The sequence below is a fragment of the Geotrypetes seraphini genome, chromosome 8, assembly GCF_902459505.1.
Source record: "Geotrypetes seraphini chromosome 8, aGeoSer1.1, whole genome shotgun sequence".
Classification (NCBI taxonomy): domain Eukaryota; kingdom Metazoa; phylum Chordata; class Amphibia; order Gymnophiona; family Dermophiidae; genus Geotrypetes; species Geotrypetes seraphini.
This window is the reverse complement of record NC_047091.1, coordinates 159,115,014-159,141,743: the sequence shown is the minus strand read 5'-3', so window position 1 is coordinate 159,141,743 and position 26,730 is coordinate 159,115,014. Positions and strand designations below refer to the sequence as shown.

The window sequence follows — 26,730 nt, the reverse complement described above, 5'->3', positions numbered from 1 at the left end:
AATAGGGCATACCTATGAGCCAAGACAGAACAATAACCTGGGGGTAAATTACCTACAAAACTACCCTGTGTCAGATTAGAAACATGACATGTGTAATTGCCCTTATAGATGGTAACGGCAATATCAAGCTTTTGCTGTCCTGGCAGCAAAAGGTATTTAGAACACCACAGTGCACAAAGGGGATCGGTAAAATTAGAGGAGGTAGATAGATCCCATGAGAAAACTGATGGGTTGGATAGCTAGACCCACCCTTAAACCACATGTCCATAATGTACATACCTTCATCAGTAGGTCTAGGGTTGTCAATAGTAAGAGAAAGCTTAATAATTTGTGCAGGAACACTTTTCCTATAACAGTTTCCAACCTTATGAAAGGTCATACAAGTAAGCAATGATTTACCATTTTGGTCCACTTTTTTCAGAGTATTTTCTGATTTATAAACCCAGTCAGTATCAATATTCCACCCTACTGCTCCCCAGAATGCACACTTATCCCCCAACGTGAGTCAGTAACATATATATATATATGTCTTTAGTTTTAGGAATCTCTGAGGACCAATGGCACAGCCTTGGGATATCAATTGATGAACAGTCTACAATGTCACAATACTCAAAGGAGAAGGTGGCAACTTGCACACTGCTGGAATTATACCAAAGGGTAGCATACTGTCTGTCTTTCTGGATTCCAATTGAAGGAAAGCCTTTGCGAGGGAGTAGTCCAGCTTAACGTGTGTTCGCAAAGAGATGCCGGGGGTGCTGTTTACAGCAGGAGTGTCATTTACAGATGGGTATGGGCAGAAAGTGTCGTGGACCCAGAACACATCATCCCTGTAGATCCAGTTAGAAATGATCCATACAGGGAGAAAAACTAGCAGCAGCGTTGCCAGTAAGAGAATGATAAAGTTGGTAGAATGCTGCAATGAGATCATCATGTTGTTCCACTGGAGGAGGTGAAATCTGCGCAGGGAAGACTTGCTTCTGGGGTTTTAGGTTAACCCTCTTCAAGCGACTTGCGTGGATCCAAACAGGACACTCCTCAGTGAGTGCAGCGGGCCTGGTCACAGCGATCACAGTAGTGGGAAGGCCAAAGGGGAAATCCGTCTGCTTCCGATCCTTGGAAAGCTTCTGGACAATCACCAGGCTGGAAAAAATGGGTAGGAATCTGTGGAGAGAAAGGAGAAGTGCAAGACACGTTTCTTTGAACAAGCCCTAATATTTCAATTAGCTTTTGGACGTATTCCTCCTGTATCAAGGGAAAATCACTACTCAACTATTGAGGGTTTGTCCACCCATGGGGCGGGGAAAGGTCATCCCGTGAGAATCTCAAAGGGAGAGCAGCCGATGTCTGTGCATACAGAAAGAGATACTTGAAAAGAGATGCTTGAAAAGCATTCCAAATATCATTCAGCAGCTGTACTCCAATGTGATCCAAATAAGAGATAGAAAATGAGAAAGAAACCATGTTGCCTGTACTGAATGTGGCAACATGTAACAATACCAATTCATTTACTTGATATAGCTATGGCAAAAGAGAGACAATACTCAGTTACTTAAGGTTCTTAATTGAACAATCCAAAAAGATATGTTTTTGCGTGCTGCATATAACTATTATGCACTTCAGAGAGACCATACTGATGTACTGAATGTATTCAGAAATGTATATTGAATGGATCATATGTAGGGAACACCACGAAATAAACGCTGTATAAAGTAAAGCTTTTTCTTAAACATATAACCCTTAACTAAACTATATTCAGAATATAAAAGCTATAAGTAAAAGAACATTGCGCAGTTAGGCTAGTAAGAAGTGGAAAAGGAGCTCTAAAAATGGCCAATATTATGTATCCTGGGATACCCACTAAACTAAAACAAGTAGACATGACACAGACAAAACATAAAGTTTTAAGCGTGGAGCTATTACTCCATCTGTCAAGTGTGCAGGGCTGAATTTAAATCTGCAAATAAACACATTGATATAAAAAAACCAAAACAACAAATAATGTATATCATAACCATCTCATATTTGAAAAAAGGCATAAAGCTAATGTCTCTTTGGAGCGTCTCTATCTCTGCAGTGATAAAGAGGACCCTTGGAAAACATTAGAAATATCTGTGCCAAAACTGTTTAAATTAGCAACATCTTAATTTCAGCTAAAACAATAGAAAGGAATTGTATTTTCCAATTTATTTTCAATTCACAACCGTGCCAGCTGTAATTATCGAACTATATATCTCTGTATCAAGGAGCAAAAGGTCAAGAATGAAAATATCACTAGCAAGAAGTTAAAATGTTGAGCGAGCACTACGATAACCAATACCATGATATTGGGCAATGAATAAGGGAGAGCTAGCAGCTGGTATCCAGGGTTTCCCCTCTTTGCACCAAAGTCCATCCAAAAGGGCGGCTTTGGGCACCTGCCAAACGCCAGGCATCAAATTCAGAGGGGGGGGTAACAAAGGACTGAAGCTGTGAAAAAAGAGAGGAAGAGAATCCTGTTCACCCGTGAGACCCAGGAGCCCATTTAAAAGAAGGGCTTGTACATCGTGAAAAGTGTGAAGGGTAATGGGGTGACCAAGGGTCAGAGGAGTAACCATCTCTACCACTTCTATAACCTACCTCAGGTTATATCTGTACCCCTCTATCCCCTTATCCTCCAGGAACCTATCCAAACCCTCCTTGAAACCCTGTACAGAGTTCTGGCCTATCACATTCTCCGGAAGCACGTTCCATGTGTCCACCACCCTCTGGGTAAAAAAGAACTTCCTAGCATTTGTTCCAAACCTGTCCCCTTTCAATTTCGCCGAGTGACCCCTAGTGCTTGTGGCTCCCCACAGTTTGAAGAATGTAATGTAATGTAATGTAATTTATTTCTTATATACCGCTACATCCGTTAGGTTCTAAGCGGTTTACAGAAAATATACATTAAGATTAGAAATAAGAAAGGTACTTGAAAAATTCCCTTACTGTCCCGAAGGCTCACAATCTAACTAAAGTACCTGGAGGGTAATAGAGAAGTGAAAAGTAGAGTTAGAGGAAAAATAAAAATAAAATAAACATTTTAACAAGACAGCATTGATCTAAATACTTTGGAAGGTAGAAGAGAGGAGAGAAAGAATAGAAGCATCGTGGCAAAGAGTTCCCGGTAGTGGCGGCTGGTCCTATTGCTGCTTAGGTGTAAAAACAGTTGATCTTCTTATCGGATTGTAGGGGGGGCGGATCTCACATTCCTGGCAGGTTCGGGTCTGTGGGTTCTTGGTGGTAGCGGATGGACCCGTTGCTGCTTAGGTGTAAAAGCAGTTGTTTTCCCAATGCTGCTGATATTTAAAAGCATTAGTAACAACAAAGAGGCACAACCAGTCACAACAGGGTTTGGATGGGGGACGCCCAGAATAAGCTACAGTCCTGACCTGAAACAACTCCACCTGAGAAGTGAAGGGCGCTCTCAGTGTGAACCATCAGCAATGGGAGCAGAAGCTCCGATACTTCACTTCTGGGTTGAGGCAAGAAGCCTCCACCACCACACCATCATTGAGCCCCCTATGTGTGTATAATAAGAAACACCTGCAATAAAGCCCTGAATAAATAATACAATCTAAGCAACCCCGTGAGCAAATCAAACTCGAACGGTGGAATTACAAACTGAGCGACCCCCACACAAACCCTGCCAGCCGAAACCCGCCACGCTAGATATAAAGCAATATCAAAGAATACTCAAATTTAATCAAAATGATACTTATCTGAACAAAACTACCACGATTGAAAACGCCAGGAGCCAAAGTTCAACCACGCTGGTTTCGGGGAGGAGCCCTTCTTCAGGAACCTAGCCCCCGACCACAAACCAAAAAGAAAAGAAAAAAATGCCAAAATGCGGAGCGGGACGGCTGGAGGGAGGGGTGGAGTTGTTTCAGGTCAGGACTGTAGCTTATTCTGGGCGTCCCCCATCCAAACCCTGTTGTGACTGGTTGTGCCTCTTTGTTGTTACTATTTTAGGATTTTTGGCATATATATTGAGTGTAGTGTTGTGCGGATATTTAAAAGCAGGCAGATTGATCTCTCCAACAAAATTGTATGGTGAAGAGCACACATGTCTGGCTGGATTGGGACAAAAGCTCTCGATAGTGGCGGCTGGTCTTGGTGCTGCTTAGGTGTAAAAGCAGTTGATCTCCTACTTCTGATGATATTTAAAAGCAAGCATATTGATTTTTCCAAATTTTCCATACCTTTTATCAGTTTAGTCGCCCTCCTCTGCACTCCCTCGAGTATCGCCATGTCCTTCTTGAGGTACGGCGACCAGTATTGAACACAGTACTCCAGGTGCGGGCGTACCATTGCGCGATACAGCGGCATGATGACTTCCTTCGTCCTGGTTGTAATACCTTTTGATGATGCCCAGCATTCTGTTTGCTTTCTTTGAGGCTGTCGCACATTGCGCCGATGGTTTCAGTGATGTGTCAACCATCACCCCCAGGTCCCTTTCAAGGTTAAACACTGCTAGGGGTGAGTAACCTTGAAAGGGGCCTGGGGGTGATGGTCGACATCACTGAAACCATCGGCGCAATGTGCGACAGCCTCAAAGAAAGCAAACAGAATGCTGGGCATCATCAAAAAGGGTATTACAACCAGGACGAAGGAAGTCATCATGCCGCTGTATCGCGCAATGGTACGCCCGCACCTGGAGTACTGTGTTCAATACTGGTCGCCGTACCTCAAGAAGGACATGGCAATACTCGAGGGAGTGCAGAGGAGGGCGACTAAACTGATAAAAGGTATGGAAAATTTTTCATACACTGACAGGTTAAAAATGCTGGGGCTGTTCTCCCTGGAGAAGAGGAGACTTAGAGGGGACATGATAGAAACCTTCAAAATCCTTAAGGGCATAGAGAAAGTGAATAAGGACAGATTCTTCAAACTGTGGGGAGCCACAAGCACTAGGGGTCACTCGGTGAAATTGAAAGGGGACAGGTTTGGAACAAATGCTAGGAAGTTCTTTTTTACCCAGAGGGTGGTGGACACATGGAACGCGCTTCCGGAGAATGTGATAGGCCAGAACTCTGTACAGGGTTTCAAGGAGGGTTTGGATAGGTTCCTGGAGGATAAGGGGATAGAGGGGTACAGATATAACCTGAGGTAGGTTATAGAAGTGGTCAGAAACCACTTCACAGGTCGCAGACCTGATGGGCCGCCGCGGGAGCGGACCGCTGGGCGAGATGGACCTCGGTCTGACCCAGTGGAGGCAACTTCTTATGTTCTTATGTACCACCATAGCACATGCAGCCAGGGAACTTGAACAGGAGTGACTATAGAAAAAAAGGCAACAGAGCGTAACTTACCGCCATGTTCTCCCTTCATGGTGTTACAATAGTCCCAAACAAAGAGATAAAACATGTGGGCATAAGCAGGAGAACCCAAACCTGAGCTAGAAACCAAAGCACATTTTATGAGTCCATCTGATAAGAGCAGTCATTTCAGAAACCAGGGTCTGTCTCAAAATCTGGTCATAGAAGGAACAAACAGAGATCCATTGGCGGCAGTGACCAATCATATCAAGAAAAGTAAGCATGTCTTTCTTGGTAGCTGGGCGGGGCAGACCCAGAACAGCAGCAGTGTGGAAAGTGCAGATTTTCCTCTGACCATGAGACAGGACAAAACCCAGGTATTTCACTTCAGATTTACAGATAACCATTATAAAAGGTGCAAACTATCAGCCTGACAGGTCTCCTGAATTATGGAACACAAAAAGATGTACAAAATGAGAATAGGACCATGAGGGGCAGTGCATGACTGTAGAATAGCCCGAAGGACAATGAAGTCAACATAGCCCTGGGGCATTCCACACTAGGTATACTGTTGCTTAAAGGTGAAGGCAAAAAAGAGCTGAAAAGCCTCACCAACAGGGACAAAAATAAAACATTCTTTAGGACAATGACAGAAAAAAAAAAAAACATTGGCTGCCGGTGGAATGGTGGAAGAAACATAAGTGCAATGAGAATTACCAAAACACTAACAGCCCTAAAATCTAGGACGAAACGGGGAATGCCATCAGCTTTGACAACAGTAACAAGCAGTGGAATCATAATTCTCACCGTACTGCTTGATAAAAACAAGAATGAGTAACTTCAAAGAAGCACTATAGGGGGTCAATGTAAGCCCAAACTGAGAAGTCTGGGGGAAGGGGCAAAAGCATTCATACACGGACCCTGATAATGAAAGCAAAGAACAGATTAGCTTTGCTCTGCACAAGAAAGAAAGCCTCTAAAACGGAATTTTTTCTTTTTCTTTTTTTTTATGATCCAGCACAGAACACAAAGGAAGCAGCCGTAGAAGAAACGCACAAAATTAGTCAGGATCAAAAGGAAGACAAGAAATAGTGCTTGTGTACAAACTACAAGGGAAAGATCTTAGACTGATTCAAACAGCGCTTTCAATTCATTCCACATAACAGCACGTCCTACCTCAGTATTAAAGATTGGTAATGTGAGCTGAAGGAAGAATGTCATACACACACAGCCGTACAAGTCTCATTTGTCTAGGAGAATCCTAAGTACCTTTATGACTCATTACAAAAACAATATAACAATGCAAAAATATTTGTTTATCTTACCTTATAAGCGAGGTACAGTAATAAGAGACAATAAAATCTTATACTCTATAAAAGTTTTAACCTCACAAATGAAAGAGTGGGCAGGGGGGTTCTATAAATAATTTCATTCTTCCCGAAAGAATGGCAGCTGCTTATATTCACGAGGGGCGCTTACTGAAAGTACCCCGAGAATTTTCCCCAAAAAAACTCCATAATAGAACCCAAAGCTTGAACTTAAAATAAGGGGTGGGTACAGGTCACCACTACCTAGTGAGTATTAAAGAACAGAAAAAAATTCAGAAATACTCACAAAATATTGGTGATATCATCTGCCCATCGCAGACGTGCCCCCAATTGAAAAGGATTAGGTCCCAATTCCTGCCCCATTCTTTCTCTGTCTCTGTCATTTGAAAGTCAGATGCATCTGGGGACATATCTTAAAGACCAGAAATCATCTTCCAAAACATGTCCGCTTTAATATCAGCTTCACATTCCTTTTATATCTTTTACATGAATCAGTGTTGTTAGCATGTGTCAGCATGTGACGTAAACACAAACCATATATGGACACAGGTCACATGAAACTTTAAAGACATCAGCATTTTCCTCTATCTCTGGCTGGAGTCCAAAAGGTCAGAAAAAGCCTTAACCAGCAGAGCTTCTAATCTAAATCTGTCTGTAAATACGGCTTAACAAAACAATTGAATTCACTTCACAACATCTCTGTTCAAACATAAATGTCCTTGTAGTATTTTCAAAAAGGGAAAGACAAACAGGGTCTGGCTTTCTTACAGCTGGAAAACATGGCCTAAGGACTTGATACGTGTCCCTTCAGTAGGATGGGCCGTGTGGGTAGATTTCTGTATACCAAAATGTTTGAGCTCATGCTGATCTTTAGTGTATTGCTGTTGGTTGTGTCGCTGGTGTTGCTGGCAACTTGTTCTTTCTGCTGAGTTCAATAAAGATGATTTTTAAACATATTTGTTATCGTTCTGAGATGTCCGGATGCGGCAATGTTCTCACCAAGTCCCGCGCAACTGCCCTAAAGCTTCTCTTCTGAGGCACTTCCTGTTTCCGCCTGGGCAGCTTGCGTCAGAGGAGAAGCTTTGGGGCAGTCGCGCGGGACTTGGTGAGAATGTTGCCGTGGTGGCAAAAAGTTGAAGCGCCAAAAGTTGAAGAATCAAAACAAAGATGACAGTGCTGCCATCAGTGGCTATTGGATTTGCCAATTGCTCAAAGGGGGGGGGGTGGAGGCGGCGGCTGATCCTCAACACCCCCTCAATATGACTTGGACACAAAATACTCCCCTTAGACTTCTCAGCGCCCACCAATGGGCAGTAGTGCCCCCGTTGGGAACCTTTACGTTGTAAAGGCTAGACATGTTTCAAGCTGTCCCTTTACCCTGTAAATGGCTTCTCAACATTATTCTTCCAAGACTCTTTCATAAGAATTTTCTCACCTCCTGGTGCTTTAGATTTTTATGTCTTTCATCACTACTGACATACTGCTGGGATTTCAGATTAGCAATTTCATCCTGGAAAAGTAATCAAACAGAAAGAAAAATGAAGTTAAGGCATAATATTGTCTAAATTAATTCTAATACTGTGTATTACAGAAAATCTTTATAACACAGAAACTCTTCTGAGTATCTTTGTGGTCTCAGGAAGATTAACTTTTTTGGGAGTAAATACTTAGACTTGCACACTGGGCACTTCATGTGGACTGACTACTCATCTAGTTTATCATCTCAAATAGTACCTTACTCCCCTGCTTGAAGCTAGAGAATGACATGAGGATAAATTTTTCCCTGTCGCCACAGGAACTCATTTTCCCGTCCCATCCCAGTGAGTTCTTTTTCTGTCCCTACTCCATTCCTGCAAGCTCTGCCCTCATCTGCACAAGCCTCAAACCCTTTAAAATCCTAAGTAGCAACATTCTAGAGCTCAGATTGTGATGTCATAATGCCTCATTCCACCAATGCCTAAGCTTTGGCCTCATCTGCACAAGCCTCAAACATTTTAAAATCATAAGTAGCAACATTCTAGAACTCAGATTGTGATGTCATAATGCCTCATTCCACCAATGCCTAAGCTCCATCCTCATCTGCACAAGCTTCAAACCCTTTAAAATCATCAGTGTTCGAGGCTTGTGCCGTTAAGGCAGAGCTTACAGGAATGGGGCAGGGACAGGAACAGCGACAAAACTCATGGGGATGGGACAGGGAAATTGAGTTCCTGCGGGGACAGGGAAAAATTTGTCCCCGGGTCATTCTCTATTTGAAGCCTCTGCTATTCACAGGCCTCGCTGCTCTTTGTCCTTCCTCCCTCTAAGGCCCATTTGGATGTTAAACGCAGCTCTATGTTTGTGTACTTGGCTCCTTTCCTTTGGAATTCCCATCTGCTACCGTTGCTATTTTAGAAGTGCTATTCACATTTTGGGTTTCCATCATGCATGGACATCCAAATGCTGATTTTTGCAATGCCAGGTTACAGCTGACCAAATGTGCAGAATGTCCATGTAGCAAAGGAACTTCTGGGTACGTTTCGGGCAGGACTAGGAAGTAACTGACACGTGGGCAACAAGGTCCCAGTCTGAAGTGGAAGGGATGTCCAAAGAACTCATATACTTATTGTACCTCAATGGAATTCACCTTGAGCTATCAAAGACAAAAAATGGAAGCTAAATCCCAAATAGCAATGTTACTTACCGTAACAGTTGTTATCCAGGGACAGCAGGCAGCTATTCTCACTAGTGGGTGATGTCATCCGACAGAGCCCCGATACGGACATCTTGAAAGCATGTCTTGCTTGAAGAAACTTAGAAGTTTCAAGATGCCCGCACCGCGCATGCGCCAGTGCCTTCCCGCCCGATGTACCGGGCGTGTCTCCTCAGTTCAGGTAGCTAGCCTGAGAAGCCAACCCAGGGGAGGTGGGTGGGACGTGAGAATAGCTGCCTGCTGTCCCTGGATAACAACTGTTACGGTAAGTAACATTGCTTTATCCCAGGACAAGCAGGCAGGTATTCTCACTAGTGGGTGACCTCCAAGCTAACCCCAATGGGATGGTGGGAGAGTTGGCAATTTTAAGAGAACAAATTTTGTAACACTGTTTGGCCAAACTGTCCATCCCGTCTGGAAAAAGTATCCAGACAATAATGAGAGGTAAATGTATGAACCGAGGACCAAGTGGCAGCCTTACAAATCTCCTCAATTGGTGTCGATCTGAGGAAGGCTACAGAGGCTGCCATTGCTCTGACCTTATGGGCTGTGACCTTACAGGGAAGGGATAATCCAGCCTGGGCATAGCAGGAAGAGATACAAGCCGCCATCCAGTTAGAGATGGTGCGCTTCGATACAGGTCGTCCCAACTTGCTTGGATCAAAGGAGACGAAAAGTTGAGGAGCAGTTCTGTGTGGCTTTGTGCGATCCAAGTAGAAAGCTAGAGCACGTTTACAGTCCAGAGTGTGCAAAGCAGATTCCCCAGGATGAGAATGAGGCTTTGGAAAGAACACTGGAAGCACGATGGATTGGTTGATGTGAAATTCAGAGACCACTTTAGGCAAGAATTTTGGATGAGTACGAAGGACCACCTTATCATGATGGAATACAGTGAACGGTGGATCCGCCACTAGGGCCTGAAGCTCGCTGACCCGGCGAGCTGACGTGAGGGCCACCAGGAAAACCACCTTCCAGGTGAGATACTTAAGTGGAGCCTTGTTGAGAGGTTCAAACGGAGGCTTCATAAGATGAGACAGGACAACATTGAGATCCCAAACCACAGGAGGAGGTTTGATAGGAGGGTTGACATGGAAAAGACCTTTCATAAATCTGGAAACCACAGGATGAGCAGACAAAGGTTTCCCCTGTAGAGGCTGATGGAAAGCCGCAATAGCACTCAAGTGGACTCGTATGGAGGTAGATTTGAGACCAGACTGAGACAGGTGTAGAAGATAGTCCAATACAGAAGAAAGGAAAGCTCGCTGAGGTTCCGTGGCATTGGAAATACACCAGGAGGAGAATCTAGTCCATTTTTGGGAGTAGCATTGTCGAGTAGCAGGCTTCCTGGAAGCCTCCAAGACCTCCCTCACTGCTGGAGAAAACTGGTGAGGAGTTATGTTGAAAGGAACCAAGCTGTCAGGTGGAGGGACTGCAGATTGGGATGAAGTAGTGAACCTTGATGTTGAGTGAGTAGTGAAGGAAACACTGGAAGAAGTACTGGTTCCCTGCTGCTGAGTTGAAGTAGAAGGGAGAACCAAGGTTGTCTGGGCCACCGAGGAGCAATTAGAATCATGGTGGCATGGTCTGATCTCAACTTGACTAGAGTCTTTTGAATGAGAGGAAAAGGAGGGAACGCATATAGGAAGCGATTCCCCCAATCCAGTAGAAAAGCGTCTGCCTCGAGGCGATGGGGAGTGTATATCCTGGAGCAAAACTGAGGCAGTTTGAAGTTGTGGGGGGCTGCAAAGAGGTCTATCTGAGGCGTCCCCCACTGTGCAAATATCTGATGAAGGGGCTTGGAATGGAGAGTCCATTCGTGAGGCTGGAGAAGACGACTCAATTTGTCTGCCAGGACATTGTCTTTCCCCTGAATGTAGACAGCCCTGAGGAAGGTGTTGTGGCGGACCGCCCAATCCCAGACTCGAAGGGCTTCCTGGCAAAGAGGGGCCGAGCCCGTGCCCCCTTGTTTGTTGACATAATACATGGCGACCTGATTGTCGGTGCGAATTAGGACCACCATGTCGTGAAGCAGATGTTGAAAAGCTTGAAGAGCATTGAAGATGGCTCTGAGCTCCAGAAGATTGATTTGATGGAGTCGTTCCGCACTGGTCCAGAACCCCTGAGTGCGGAGACCATCCAGATGAGCTCCCCATGCATAGTTCGATGAATCGGTGGTGAGAACTTTCTGGTGGGGAGGAGAGTGAAACAGTAAACCTCTGGATAAATTCGAAGAGGTCATCCACCAGAGAAGAGACTGCCGTAGAGCAGGAGTGACTACAATGTGGCGGGACAACGGGTCGGACACCTGAGTCCACTGAGATGCCAAGGTCCATTGAGGAATTCTGAGATGTAGTCTGGCAAAAGGCGTCACATGAACTGTGGATGCCATGTGACCCAAGAGGACCATCATGTGTCTCGCTGAGATGGACGGGCGAGAAGACACCGACTTGCAGAGTAGAAGAAGAGCATCCATGCGCTGAGGAGGAAGGAACGCTCGAAGTTGGATGGTATCCAGGACCGCCCCGATAAAGGGGAGAGTCTGGGTGGGCTGAAGATGTGACTTGGGAAAGTTGATCTCGAAGCCCAAGTTCTGCAGAAAACAAATCGTAGTCAAGGTCGCCGAAATGACCTCTGGAGCCGACGGGGCCTTGATGAGCCAGTCGTCGAGGTATGGAAACACCTGGAGACCCATGTTCCGGAGTGCAGCGGCCACCACCACCAGACACTTCGTGAAGACTCTGGGCGAAGAGGAAAGGCCGAATGGAAGCACTCGATACTGTAGATGTAGATGTCCCACCCGAAATCTGAGGAACTTGCGGGAGGCCGGATGAATCGGGATGTGAGTGTAGGCCTCCTTGAGGTCCAGAGAGCATAACCAATCGTTCTGCTCGAGGAGGGGATAGAGAGAGGCAAGGGTCAGCATACGGAACCGCTCCTTGACCAAAAACTTGTTGAGGACTCGAAGGTCCAAAATGGGCCGCAGATCGCCCGTCTTCTTCGGAACCAGGAAATACCGGGAGTAAAACCCTTGGTTTTGCTGATCTAACGGGACCGGCTCGACGGCCCGAAGCCGAAGCAAAGCCTGAGCCTCCTGGAGAAGAAGAGTGGTCTGCGTTAAGTTGGAAGGATACTCTCTTGGAGGGTGGTCCGGGGGAACCCGTTGGAAACGAAGAGAGTATCCCTCTCTTACGATGGTAAGGACCCAAAGGTCTGTGGTGATTGACTCCCATCGATGACAAAAATGATGGAGACGACCCCCTATGGGAAAAACAGGGGAAGGCAGAACATCGGTTATGCTCCCTGGAAGAGAGTCAAAAAGGCTGAGTAGCCTTGGGCGCAGCCGGCATCTGAGGCTTCTGCTGAGTCTTCTGAGGAGGCTGTCTCTTCGCAGGCTGTCTCGCAGGAGGAGTCTGCCTCGGTTGATAACGCCGCTGGTAAATTTGAGGCGGTCTAGAAGGACGAGACTGCTGAGGCTTCGGTTTAGGACGCAGAATAGACTGAAAAGACTTTTCATGGTCCGACAGCTTTTTAGTAACAGTTTCTATAGACTCATCAAATAGATCCGCTCCTGCACAAGGTACATTTGCAAGTCTGTCTTGGAGGTTCAGATCCATATCGATGGTTCGAAGCCACGCCAGGCGACGCATGGCGACCGAACATGCCGCAGCACGAGCCGAGAGCTCGAAGGCATCGTAGGAGGATTGCATCAGTTGAAGACGTAACTGGGACAGGGTCGCCACCACCTCTTCAAACTGGAAACGAGCCTGTGCATCGATGAAAGGAATGAACTTGCGGAGCACCGGCAAGAAGAAATCCAAGTATGAAGAGAAGAAAAAGTTGTAATTGAGCACTCGAGTCGCCATCATCGAGTTTTGATAGATACGTCTACCAAACTTATCCATCGTTCTCCCCTCCCTGCCAGGAGGCACGGAAGCGTAGACTTGGGAGGGATGAGAACGCTTGAGAGAGGACTCGACTAGAAGGGACTGATGAGAAAGTTCAGCTCCCTCAAACCCTTTGTGGTGAACGATGCGGTATCGAGCATCCAGTTTACTGGGAACTGCAGGCATGGAATACGGTGTTTCAAAACAGCGCATGAAAGTCTGGTCCAGCAGCTTATGCAAAGGAAGCCGAAGTGTCTCCGCCGGAGGGTGAGGCAAATGCATGGTGTCCAAATACTCTTTAGAATATTTGGACCCAGTGTCCAAAGTCACATCCAAGTCATCCGCCATCTGTCGGAGAAAGGATGAGAAAGACAGTTGGTCTGCCAAGGCCGGCCGACGAGACGGACTAGAAGAAGTGGAAGCCTCCGGGTCCAGGGAGATCTGAGATCGGCATGGAGAATAGGAGGTAGATGGTTCCTCGTACTCTGGTCCCTCCGGCTGGGACACATCCGACGAGGAGTACCCCAAACGCTGCATCTTTTTCTGCGGAGACACCTCCGAATGACGTGAGGAGTGCCGAGAAGAGTGCCGAGATCGATGCCCCTCCCGGTGACGGGACGGAGAACGAGATCTTCTATGCATCGATTGATCCTTCGAAGCCTCAAAGGAATGGATAGGGCTCGATGCAGTGGATCGCAGAGGTGGCAGAGATTCGGATTCAAACAGCGCCACCCGTGTCTGGTATGGAGTGCGGAAGAACTCCTCCTGCGATGCAGTATGCCCAGGACTACGATTATCAGGAGCCGCCCTAGCACCCTGTTGTCGTGGAGGTGTGATGGGCTCCAAAGGCGGCATCTCAGGAAGGGAAGCCCTCCTGGAGGATTCCGCCGCCCTCCGCCGATCCCCCTCGTCGAGCAGAGAGATCGAACGACGAGGAGGAGGGGGAGGGGGCGGACCGCCCCCTGAAACCGGGGTCGGAATCTCACCCTGAATGTTGGCGATAAGCCGGGGTCCCATAGTTTGCATAAGCTCGACAAACTGAGCTTCTAGCAGGGACCGAAGCGAAGCCGATATGGAGGGATCCGCACCGAAAGGGGGTCCTCCTGCACGGTCTTCACGTTCCTTCGTGGCCAAGTGCTTCTGCTTGCTAGCTTTAGGCACTTTGATGACCACGGGAGGGACAGTCGAAGGCGGTACCTGAACAGAGGAGACGGAGGCAGGCGCCGATGCTGAACTCGAAGCTGAAGCCGGGGCAAACGATGCGGGCTTCACGATGCTCGATGCAGGAGTCGCAGATGTAGGTTTCAAATGCACCGGCGAAACCTCAACAGCCGCAGTAGCAGAGACGTCCTTGGTAGTCTCCATCTTGAACATCGACTCCCAGAGCAAGCAGCGCCGCTTAAACGAGCGCGCAGTGAGCGTGGAACAAGGCCGGCACGATTTCGGAACGTGTTCTGGACCAAGACACTGAAGGCAGCGTCGATGCGGGTCCGTCAGCGAAATCGCACGCTGGCACTTGCTGCACTTTTTAAAGCCGGTGATTGGTCGGGAAATAGGCCGGAAAATCGACGCTGCAAGGTCGAAGGCGGTAGGCCGCAGCCACGAGGCCGGCCCGGCCGAACCGCCGGAAGAAATAATTTTGAACTTTTTTTTTTTTTTTTTTTGAATAAAATAAAAGTGAAATAAATGTAAAGAAATAAACAAAAACGCGGGTTAAAGAAGGCAAAAAACTGAAATTCAGTCAGCGCAGAATGAAGACAAACTTCTCAGCTCCGCGGAAAGAAAAGAACTGTGGAGACACGCCCGGTACATCGGGCGGGAAGGCACTGGCGCATGCGCGGTGCGGGCATCTCGAAACTTCTAAGTTTTTTCAAGCAAGACATGCTTTCAAGATGTCCGTATCGGGGCTCTGTCGGATGACATCACCCACTAGTGAGAATACCTGCCTGCTTGTCCTGGGATAATCCTTAAAAACCTAAAATGAGAAGCCCTGATTGTGCTTGGCAGCCATTTGGCAACACGTTGGCTTTGACATTTTCAGCAACCTTTTCATAACCAGGGCCAGCATTACAAGGATGCAAGCAGGGCAATTGATCCGGGACCCCCATACCACAAGGGACCATCAAGCCTAGCTGAAGTTGAAAAAGATGCAGCCTGTTTGTGGGCTTGTAGCCCCTCTCTCCCCCAATTTCTGCCCTGCAGGTTGAACACCAGCCCTGTCCATAATTTTCACTATCCACAGTGAGGACTTGAAGGGTGAGAGGAGGTCAGATTGTCTTCATTCTCGTGTTTTGCTACGTATGTGACTATCGCCCGCCCCGGCCTACCTCGATTTTTTTAATTTCCGACTGGAGTCTCTCGATTTCATTATTGACTTCATTCACATAATTGAAACTGGCAAAGTTCGTCTCTTCGTTTGCATTGAACTGATTAATGAGGGATTCAACGTCTTCGTGGCCGCTCAGTCTGACTAAGCGCTCATAAGCTGCTTGGTAACTCTCAAAGGTTTCTTCTTTAGGCTTCTTTGCCTTTATCCTGGCACTGGCTGAAACCAAGAACATTGAGATGTATTTGATTTAACAGCTGCTCTCTGTAACAGAGAAGGCGATTTTCAAAGACACTGCTGTGCGTAAGTCAACATGTACACACATATGCATATACCCTGTTTCCCCGAAAATAAGACCTATCCTGAAAATAAGCCCTAGCATAATTTTTAAAGATGATCCAAATATAAGTCCTACCCCAAAAATAAGCCCTAGTTAAGATCAGCATCATCAGTGATACAGCAGAGGGAAGGCCCTGGCGGTGAAGGCCACGAAACAGTCCGTTCAGAGCGCTATTGTTTTTGGAAGCCTTGGAGCGGAGATTTGTCAGTCTCATGGTGGGAGGGGCAGTGAGGTTCTGCTGCACAGGAGGATGGGAGGGATAGAAAGATGCTGCACATGGGGGGGGGAGAAAGGAAAGAGGAAGAATTGGGGTGCAGGAGAGATGATTGTTGTACATGAAAAAAAATAAGACATCCCCCAAAAAAAGACCTAATGCGTTTTTTGGACCCAAAATTAATATAAGCCACTGTCTTATTTTCGGGGAAACACGGTACTACTATTACTACTTATTTCTATAGCATTGCTAGACTCTGCACATTAAAACATTCAAGAGATGGTCCCTTCTCAGTAGAGCTTACAATCTAATCAGACAAATAGGACAAATAGGGGGTCAGGAAGCTTCTCTGGCATGGCTGCTTTACATTGCTGAGCAAACCAACTTATGTTTATAAATGAAATGCCAGGAAAATATTTCTTGAGGTGGGGTTATGGCGGAGAATGTATCTATCCCAAAGACTTATGGGGCTAATATTCAGATCACGGACCTGCATAGAATATCCGGGGAAATTTTGACTCCTAAAAGTTAGCCGGTTATGCAATATTCAGCACTAATGCTCGTGGAGCGGCATAATTTTTTAAAAAAAAAGTCTAAAGTCCATTTTGTGCTTAGGGCGCTAGTCGTCTACAGTTGGCAGCGTCTAAAGTCCATTCTTGAAAATACGTCCAAAAAAATTTTTTAAAGGGGAGAATTGTCTACTTCTATATCCAACTGTTTGATTTTCCAGTCTGCTAAGTCGTCTATCTTTATACTACAATCTCGACCAAAAAAATCGTTCAAGTTCCAAATGCCTAGAAAAAGACCTTTGACCAGCAAAGTGATTGACTGGCCACCAAGACATGGCAACAGAGTAGTGGGGCACCTTACAGGGCACTGCTCTGAACTTCATAAAAAGGGTGCCACATAAACATCTCACCACAACTCCCTTATAGGTCATGGTGAGCACCCCCCTCCCCCCAAAATTTACTATACCTTGTCTACCTACCCAATAGCCCTTATGGCTGCGGGTGCCACCTTTATGGCAGTAGAGTAGGGTTTGGTGGGCTCACATTTTTCACCATGAATGCAGTGGTTAGAGTGGCTTATGAGCCTGGGTCCTCCTCTCTATGATTCACTAGCCCACCCCCCCAGACTACTTAAGCCACTTCTGTGCAGCTCTACTAGGCTTTCCTTTGCCAGGTGCTGATGTTCTGGAGGCAGGTATGTATGGTTTTATTCTGATTTTTATGGCTGGGGGGGTGTCAGTGTTAACTGGTGGAGTATGTGGGAGTCTGTACTTTGTCCCTGCAGTGGTATCTGGTCACTTTGGATACCTTCTGGGCACTTATACCTATTTTTAGATCACCTAAGTCACAACATATAAGTTCCGTCTAGGGCTCTAGGCAGTCTCGTTAAATTTTCAATTATCGCTGTAGGACGACTAAGTCTAGGTTGGTCCGCCTACCTCCCACCCTAACCACTCCTTGAAAACACCCCCTTTTCACTCTGGGCGCACAGCGGCAGTCAAAAGGCCTAAGCTGCTTTTAGATACGTTAAAACCCATTTTGATTATCAGCACTTGGACGACCTGTCTTTTAGGTCATCCAGTACAGATTTAGGCGACTTTTTAGACGTATTTCCGTTTCGATTATGAACCTCATATTCTATAAATTGCGCCTTAGGTTAGGCGCAGGTAGGCAAAACACCTTTTAAAACAGTTTTTTTTTAAAATGTAGCCGCTTGCATTGCAACTTCGGAGACACTTTACGGCGTCTAATGCCACTGTCTGCGTGGTTAACGTTGGAAGTGGCATTGGGCATCGTAAAGTGCCTCTGTAGCTGCGATTCACGTGACAGGTAGGCGCCAGAAATGTAGGCCTTGAAAACTCTGTCCTACATTTTTGGCGCCTACATTCACAAAGCTGGGTTTCTACAAACAGCGCCGGTGTGTGATTGACACGCAATTGGTGGCCATTTTCAGGCAGCCACCGATTCCAGCGCCCTTTGTAGAATCCAGCCCTAACTGGCTAAATTTTTAGCAGCCAAAGACAGACCAGCTATTTAAGCAGCTTATCTTAGGCACTAGACTTAGCTGGCAGGCATCTAAATATTCATGGCTAGCTGGCTAAGTCATGAGATATGGAGGGGCATTTATGACAGCACGTCTAACTCCGACTTTGGATGTCCTATTGAAGACACATAGAAGTCACTGGAGATTAAAAAAAAAAAAAAAAAGTCCAAACTATATCCCAAGTGTCGAAAATGGCCGATAGAAACGTCCAGCAAAAGTACGAACAAAGTCTTGAGTTACTGTTTGTCATAAAACATCTCCACATCTTTGGAAATACTCCATGTAAAATGTCCATCCTATAATCGACTATGGAGAATGATGTCAGAACGTTCCTGCGGCATCCTGTATGTGTATATACGAGCAATGCACATGGAAAAACGCCTGTGTGGGAGGAGGAGATACTAAGAGAGAGAGAAAAATGGAGGAGAGGGGAGAAGGGGGGGAAGAGAGAGAGGAAATGGAGAGATAGAGAGAGGGTGCATAGAGAGGGGAGTGGGAGAGAGAGTGGAAAAGAGAGTAGGGAGGTCCCAAAGAAGGGTGGCCAATTAGTCCCTTGTCCTCCTCTGCGCCCCTTTCCCCGTACCTTTTTAACGTTTCCGGTGCGAGCAGCACGCCTGCGTTGGCGTCGGCTTGCCCTTTGATGTCACTTCCTGGGCACGGGTCCCGGAAGCGACATCAGAGACAGCGCCGATGCCAACGCAGAGCGCAACCTCTCACTGGGGAAATTGAAAAAAAAAAAAAAAAGGCACGGTAAAAGGCACAGGTTGCGTGCACACGGCAAGGAGAGGAGCGGAGAGCAAGAGAGGTGCCACGCCCTTAGAAGACCGCACACAGGGTGGACAACCCCCCATTACTACGCCACTGCATACAGGAGGCATGTGAGAAGGCACCGCTACCTGCTCCCCCCCCCCCTTCAATGTCTTTATGAGGGTATGGAGACAGACACATACGCAACACCCTGTACTGGTCTAATCACCCAGGAACACTCCAACACGCCTGGGTAACCACTGCACACAGGCAGGGTGTAAATGCAATACACTGAACTGCTCATGTCTTCACTACGGGAAAAGCAGCTCAAGGCTCACTCCAACTTTGACCTGCAAACACGGGGGACCCCACACATGCAACACCCTTTTTGTTTATCTACACACACCCCCCCCCCCCCCGTCCCCTCTTCTCCAGACACAAACTTATGGGCTAGCTCACTACACTACACCCAGCCACCTGCCTATCGGCAGTATTAAGCCACACCGAAATCCAACAGTGCTAAATCTCCACACAGAGACCGAAATGCAAAGAGTGGAGAAGAGTTAAAATCCAGTTGATCTTTATTGATATAAAACTGTTGGATTCAACAGTTTTATTTCAATAAGGCTTCAACAGTTTTATATCCATATGGATCCACTGAGACCTTGAGTCCCTGAAGTGTCGCTACAGACATATGTGGAGAGACTACCTCAAGTCATAAAACGGCTGAAACACTCCAGGACCCCAACAACCATCTTGTCCCCGGTGTGCATGCAACCCCCTGAACCCCAACCAATGAGATGACATGGTAGTAGTGCTCAGGGGAGGGGAGAAGGGGGGGCCACACACTCAAATAGAGAAACTTGTACAAAAATGTAAAGCATTTGTCTCCTCCCAAAATCAACTGTATGTCCTGATTCCCCCCCCTTGCATAGCTGCACCTCTGTCCTAACCCCAACACCTTACACATGACTAATTAGAAGGAGAGCAAGGACAGAGAGAGAGAATGACATGGGGGCAAATTTTTCCCCCGTGCTCACGGGAACTCATTTTTCCATCACGGAGAGTTATTTTCCTGTCCCTGCCCCATTCCCACAACCTCTGTTCTCATCTGCTCAAGCCTCAAACCCTTTAAAATCATAACTAGCAACATTCTAGAGCTCAGATTGTGATGTCATAATACCTCATTCCACCAATGCCTAAGCTCCGTCCTCATCTGCACAAGCCTCAAACCCTTTAAAATCATAAGTAGCAACATTCTAGAGCTCAGATTGTGATGTCATAATGCCTCATTCCACCAATGCCTAAGCTCTGTCCTCATCTGCACAAGCCTCAAACTCTTTAAAATCATAAGTAGCAACATTCTAGAGCTCAGATTGTGATGTCATAATGCCTCATTCCACCAATGCCTAAGCTCCGTCCTCATCTGCACAAGCCTCAAACCCTTTAAAATCATAAGTAGCAACATTCTAGAGCTCAGATTGCGATGTCATAATGCCTCATTCCACCAATGCCTAAGCTCTGTCCTCATCTGCACAAGCCTCAAACTCTTTAAAATCATAAGTAGCAACATTCTAGAACTCAGATTGTGATGTCATAATGCCTCATTCTACCGATGGCTAAGCTCCGCCCTCATCGGCACAAGCCTCAAACCCTTTAAAATCCTAAGTAGCAACATTCTAGAGCTCAGATTGTGATGTCATAATGCCTCATTCCACCAATGCCTAAGCTCCGTCCTCATCTGCACAAGCCTCAAACCCTTTAAAATCATAAGTGTTCGAGGCTTGTGCAGTTATCGCAGAGCTTACAGGAATGGGACAGGGACAGCGACAAAACTCACAGGACAGGGAAATTGAGTTCCTGTGAAGATGGGGAAAAATTTGTTCCCATATCATTCTCTAGAAATAAAGCACAGAAGGCCCTTACAGCATCCCAGGCTCCTTCAAGAGATACCCCCCCACACACACCTCCAAACACACACCCATACCACACTCCACTGGCTACCGCTCTAGGAGACATACCTATCAGTCACACACCTGGAGCCCATTCAATGCCCACAGCATACACTCTCCCAAAACAAACACACCCTTCTCTCCCTCCCTGTCACCCTTCAATGCTGGGAATCCCCACCTATGTCTACATGTGGCCTTCCACCTGCCCCCACCCAGCACTCCAGCCTTCAAATGCAACTACCCACACTACTCTAATGCATAACAGCCCCCACCAGGCCCCCACAAAGACATGTCCCGTATCTAACAATCACGCCCTCACCTCAACCTTTAACAACCTCCACCTTGCTCCAATCACTGCTTCCTCAGCCCAGCTGTTTCGCAATGCAACACATTAACCATGCACAAACCCTTTCACAGACCAACCTGAGCAGTCGCCGCAGCAGCCACATGAGGTGGCGGCAGAGGAAGAGCTCCTCAAGGTGGAGGAGGAGCAGATGCTGTAGCAACAGCTCCAGGACAGTGGTGTAACGAGGGTGAGCAGCCACCAATGTGCTGCCCGCTTCGGCGCTCTCTCTGATGTCATTTCCTAGGTGCGGGTCCCGGAAGTGATGTCAGACAGAGCGCTGAAGCCGACGCAGGCAACAAGTTGGTGGCTGCTCACACCGAAGTTAAAAAAAAAAAAAAAAGGTACAGGGGAGGGAAAGGGAAGGGGCATGCACACATACATATACGTATACTGACGCTTGGTTTGCCCGACTAATGAATAACAAGAAACATATTTGCATTTTCTGTGGAAGCCATCTTTGCATTTTTTTTTACCGACTTGCTTTTTCTTCTCCTCCTCTCTCTCAATATCCGATCGGTCAAAGGACTTAGCTTGCATGAAGAGTTTCTGCTTGTTCTCGTGCTGAAAGATGCGCATCAGCTCCCTAATCTCCACATTGTAGTGCATAAGGTCCTTTGCCCGCCTTTCTTTCATGGCAAAAATCCTTGCCTGTACCTCTGCCCTAGGCACGGACAGGCATCATCAGTACTCTGAGCGTTTACTTTGTCATCACCACCCAAAAACAGTTCAACATATGAGCAACAAGGAAAACACTTTCACATCTAGAGGATATATGGGGTAGATTACGAACATGTACTAACACATTAGCACATGCCTTCACCTTTGGGGGGGAATTATATGGCGCCAAAAATTAGGTGATGATATAAAATCGGCACTCAAAATTATTCTATAAAGGATGCTCTGGGCAGAGTTAGGGCTGGCAAGGAATGGCCTAGTAGTAGAGGTGTTGCCTCTGGACTTTGGGTGTGGAATTGAATCCCAGGGCTGCTCCTTGTGACCCTGGGCAAGTCACCTAACCCTCCATTGCCCCAGGTACCTGTATATATGTAAACCGCTTTGAATGTGGTTGTGTAAATACAAAAAGGTGGTATTACCAGTCCCAATCCCCTCGAGGGTTCTTCAAAAAGTTTCCGCACTTTCATATTTTCACAGGAAATGGTTGGGGGCAGGAGAAGTGGTAGGAGGGCATGTCGTAGAATGTCATGTGACTAGTCAGTCAGGCAAGCCGTCTCACCTTGCTGGTACACTTCCCCCTCCCCATTCGTGGTTTCCGCACTTGTGATTTCATATAATCGCAATTTTTATTGGGGGAGGGGGAACCCCCCCTATATTTTTGCTTTCCCCCCGGCATCCCGACCTTACCTGGTGGTCTAGTGGGCTTTCGGGGCAGGAGCGATCTTGCTCCTGCCCCGTGTAGATCGCCAATAGGAAATGGCTGCCGTGAGCTCAAGAGACTATGGGAACTCATGGCAGCCATTTCTTTTTGGCGATCTGCACGGGGCAGGAGCATAGGAAGATCGCTCCTGCCCCGAAAGCCCGCTAGACCACCAGGTAAGGCCAGGATGCCGGGGGGAAGGTGGGAGAGAAGCGGGGGTGGGTCAGAGCCGGATATTCACGGTTTTTCGCCATTCGCGGTTCGGCTCTGCCCCTATCCCCCGCGAATAACGAGGGAGATGTGTAGTGATGTAATTTGCTTTTGAGACATTTAATAAATAATCTTTAAAAAATAAAATAAAAGTACGGAAACTTTTTGACGATCCCTTGCAGAATCACATTTGACACAGAATTCCAAGCTCAACTTTTGGTGCAAGAACTTACGCCGGCTGAAACCTGGTGTAAATCCTGGCTTGCAAGTCGAATGTGGATCCCAGCTATTCTGTAACAATGCCCGCATCTTATGTGAACACCCCAGACCTGCCCATGCTCCGCCCATGGTCACACCCCCTTTTCAGCTCTGCGCAATGCAAGTTAAGCGCCCATTGTTACAGAATAGCGCACAGTCAGATTGACACCCAAATCATAAATTACTGTCAATTAAGTACTTGCTAACTCCAATAATTAAATTGTTGCAGCCCAATAACTACGCTGTGCTGTACTAAAATTGTCTTATATTCTGTATTATCGCCAAAGGACTCAGCGTGGATTACAACAAAGAGATAAATAATAAAGATGCTCTCCTACCTCAGCTAACTATTCGTCAAGAGGTCTGAGAGACCCGTCTATCAAATAAATATGTTTTCAAGAGTTTACGGAAAGATAATAAGATGTCGACAATCCAATTTGAATAGGCAAGCTATTCCAAATCTTTACTAATTATTTTAGGTGCAAAAATCTGGGCGCCCTTTATAGTATCAAGGGGTTAGTGGACATGATTAGAAAATGGCTGACATTGCTTAAAAAGGAGCCTACTAAAAATAACGAACCCAATCACATATCTATAGCGCAACAACCATTATACAGTTAAGGGAAAGGGGATTGGACTTGTATATGGGTAATTCCAAGTCAACTTTTCCAGTTTCAAGGAAGATCCCCACTCGATGTCTTCTGTGGATATATAAAAGTGGCCCAACTAAAGGGGCCTCTAACTCTGGAGCTAGATGAGATCATTTCCCAAGACTTTGGTTATCTTCATTAGAGGTCCAAATATATCTCCTGAAAAAATTTCCATCAGTGTCTGAGATGGTTGAGTTGAGAGTTCTGGACCACTTGACATGGAACGACCCATACCACCTTTTTGTGGCTACACATTCAAAGCAGTTTACATATATACAGGTACTTATTTTGTACCTGGGACAATGGAGGATTAATTGACTTGCCTAGGGTCATAAGGAGCAGCACCGGGATCGATCCCAATCCTCAGGCAGCAGCTCTACCCCTAGGCCAAGCGTCCTATCTAGGGTTACCAGACATCGGGGAAAACCTGGACGTGTCCGCTATTTAGAGGATTGTCTAGGCTCCCGGACGAACTTTCCAAAACCTGGCAAGCTTCGACCAGTTCTGACTGCATCTAGAGCAGGGGTCTCAAAGCCCCTCCTTGAGGGACGCAATCCAGTCGGGTTTTCAGGATTTCCCCAATGAATATGCATGAGATCTATGTGCATGCACTGCTTTCAATGCATATTCATTGGGGAAATCCTGAAAACACGACTGGATTGCGGCCCTCAAGGAGGGACTTTGAGATCCTTGATCTAGAGGGCCTCTGAGTATGCGCAGATGATGTCACACACATCCACACATGCTCCAAGCCCTCCAGACACGGCCGGAGCTGGTCGTAGAAGAGAGGAGACTTATTGGGGGTGGATGGGGGGTAGTGGGACTGAGGGCATAACAGGGCGGGGTTATATATCTGGGGTTTTCTTTTTCAAAATATGGTAACCCTAGTCCTATCCATGAATTTTCAGACACACCCTAGCTGTAACTCTATAATGGAACACCTATGTCCCAAGTTAGTGCCCCCTTCCTTCCATCCTTCCTTCTTTCTGTGTCGAGTCTGTGCCCCCTCCCCCTCCCTGCCTTCCAGCCTTTGTCCCAAAATTAAGTTGTATGCCAGAGATCCATGCCCACCCCCGCTGAAGCTGCTGCCGGGGATCCCTCCCTCCCGCCCTGCCTGCCTGCCTGCCCACACCCTCCCCCAAAGCCGACCCAATTACTTGTTGGAGACGCACTCGCTCCCTCCTCCCCCAGCGAACTCTGTGCAGGGATGGCACAAGAAGCAATTCACACGCTGCATGTGGCTGGCCTATAAGCTTTCCCTCTGATGTCAACCTTGACGTCGGAGAGGAGGTTTCCGGGTCAGCTACTTAACGGGCAACATGTGAGTTGTGTCGCTGTGCTGGGGGGCAAAGGGAGCGAATGCAGCTCCATCAAGTAACTGGGTCGGCTTTGGGGAGAGGGGGACAGGCAGGCAGGGAGGGAGGGGTCCCCGGCAGTGGCTTCAGCAGGGGGGAGGGGGGCAGGCAGGGATCCCTGGTGGCAGTGGCTTTCACTGACGGGCAGGGAATATCCTCGGCAGCGGTCAAGCCACATACCCCCAACAAGCGGCCCATGTACCCCTAAGGGTATGCGTACCGCATGTTGAGAAACACTGCTGTAGGCCACCAGAACCCTGCAGGATCCTCAACTGACTTTCCTGAGATAGTTTAACTTTCCCTTTCATGCTAGAAAACTTCCCATCCACTGTTTCTTTACACTGTTCCATATCAGACACTCAAGTATTTAAGTTCACACTTTCCTCTAGGCCAGGTGTAGGCAATTCCGGTCCTTGAGAGCTGGAGCCAGGTCAGGTTTTCAGGATATCCACAATGAATATGTATGAGATGGATTTTCATGCACTGCCTCCTTGAGATGCAAATCTATCTCATGCATATTTATTGTGGATATCCTGAAAACCTGACCTGGCTCCGGCTCTCGAGGACCGGAATTGCCTACCCCTGCTCTAGGCGACTTTGCTCTTCCTGCTGCAGGATGCTAGCAATGGAACCTCTGGAATTGTCATGTTTTGTTACTCCGAATCGCAATGATGGATGCCCATTGGAAGCAATACTCAGTAAAGTACAGTGGTGCCTCACACAACGAACTTAATCCGTTCCAGGAGCAAGTTTGTTATGTGAAACGTTCGTTGTGTGAAACGCGTTTTCCCATAAGAATACATGTAAAAGAAAATAATTCGTTCTGCAGCCCTACATTTCCCTCCCTCCACCTCACCTTATATGCAGAGTTTGCCAGCTTTCTTTTTCACCCAGCCGCACGCTTTCAAAAAGCTGTGCACGCGCAGCTGCTGAAGTTGATCAATGTTCTCCTCTCCTGCAACTTCCGGTTTCCGGTTGCGTCAGAGGAGAAGATTGAACAACAGAGCATGCGCGCATGTGCTGCTCTTTGAAAGTGTGTGGCTGGCCGAAAAAGAAAGCCGGAAAACTCGGCATCTAAGGTAAGGTGGAGGGAGATGATGGAACACTGCATTCAGACAGGAGGGTGCTGCTGTTCCCAGCTTCGGCGAGAGTAGTTCCGCCCCCCCCCCCCCCGGGCCCCTCGGGCGACTTCGTTGTGTGAAACGAAGTTCGTTATAGGGAGCAAGACAAAAAGTTCGTTATGCGCAGCGTTCGCTGTGCGAGGCGTCCGTTATGCGAGGCACCACTGTATATTATATTTAACTTTCCCTCCTCCTTTTAAACATGCTGTCCTAGAGCAGTCTGCTTTGCAGCCTGCTACTATGGCCATCCTGGGTGTTCCCCTCCCCTTACAATATTATACAAAATAAACTACAATATATTGACAATTGACATACAACCATAATATACTAACATACTAACATAATTCCTCCGATTATAACAATACTGTCATATCCACCAATCTTTTTTCCTGTTAATATATCCAACTGGCTTTTTTTTTTTTTGCTTTAATCATCATGCCACATTTTCTGCATAAGGACAATAAATGCAATGCAACGAGGAAAATCTTCCATAACTTCATGCCTGATTATACATAACATACAGTGTAAAATAACAATGCATTCTTCATTAATATTCTCCACAAAATAAGGCCTTCTTTTACGAAGCCGCATTAGGCTTGTTTAT

The 26,730-nt window shown here is 46.8% G+C and overlaps 1 protein-coding gene across 1 annotated transcript in view; it reads right to left on the bottom strand.

Annotated features, from left to right (window-relative positions):
* CCDC63 (coiled-coil domain containing 63) overlaps positions 1-26,730 on the bottom strand; it is a 133,991-nt gene that overhangs the window by 38,993 nt on the left and 68,268 nt on the right. Inside the window, exons 6-8 of the mRNA XM_033956196.1 lie at positions 21,631-21,818; positions 15,508-15,725; positions 8,040-8,114 (exon numbers count right to left, since the gene is read on the bottom strand). Coding sequence (XP_033812087.1) covers positions 8,040-8,114; positions 15,508-15,725; positions 21,631-21,818 — 481 coding nt within the window. The remainder of the gene's footprint in view (positions 1-8,039; positions 8,115-15,507; positions 15,726-21,630; positions 21,819-26,730) is intronic.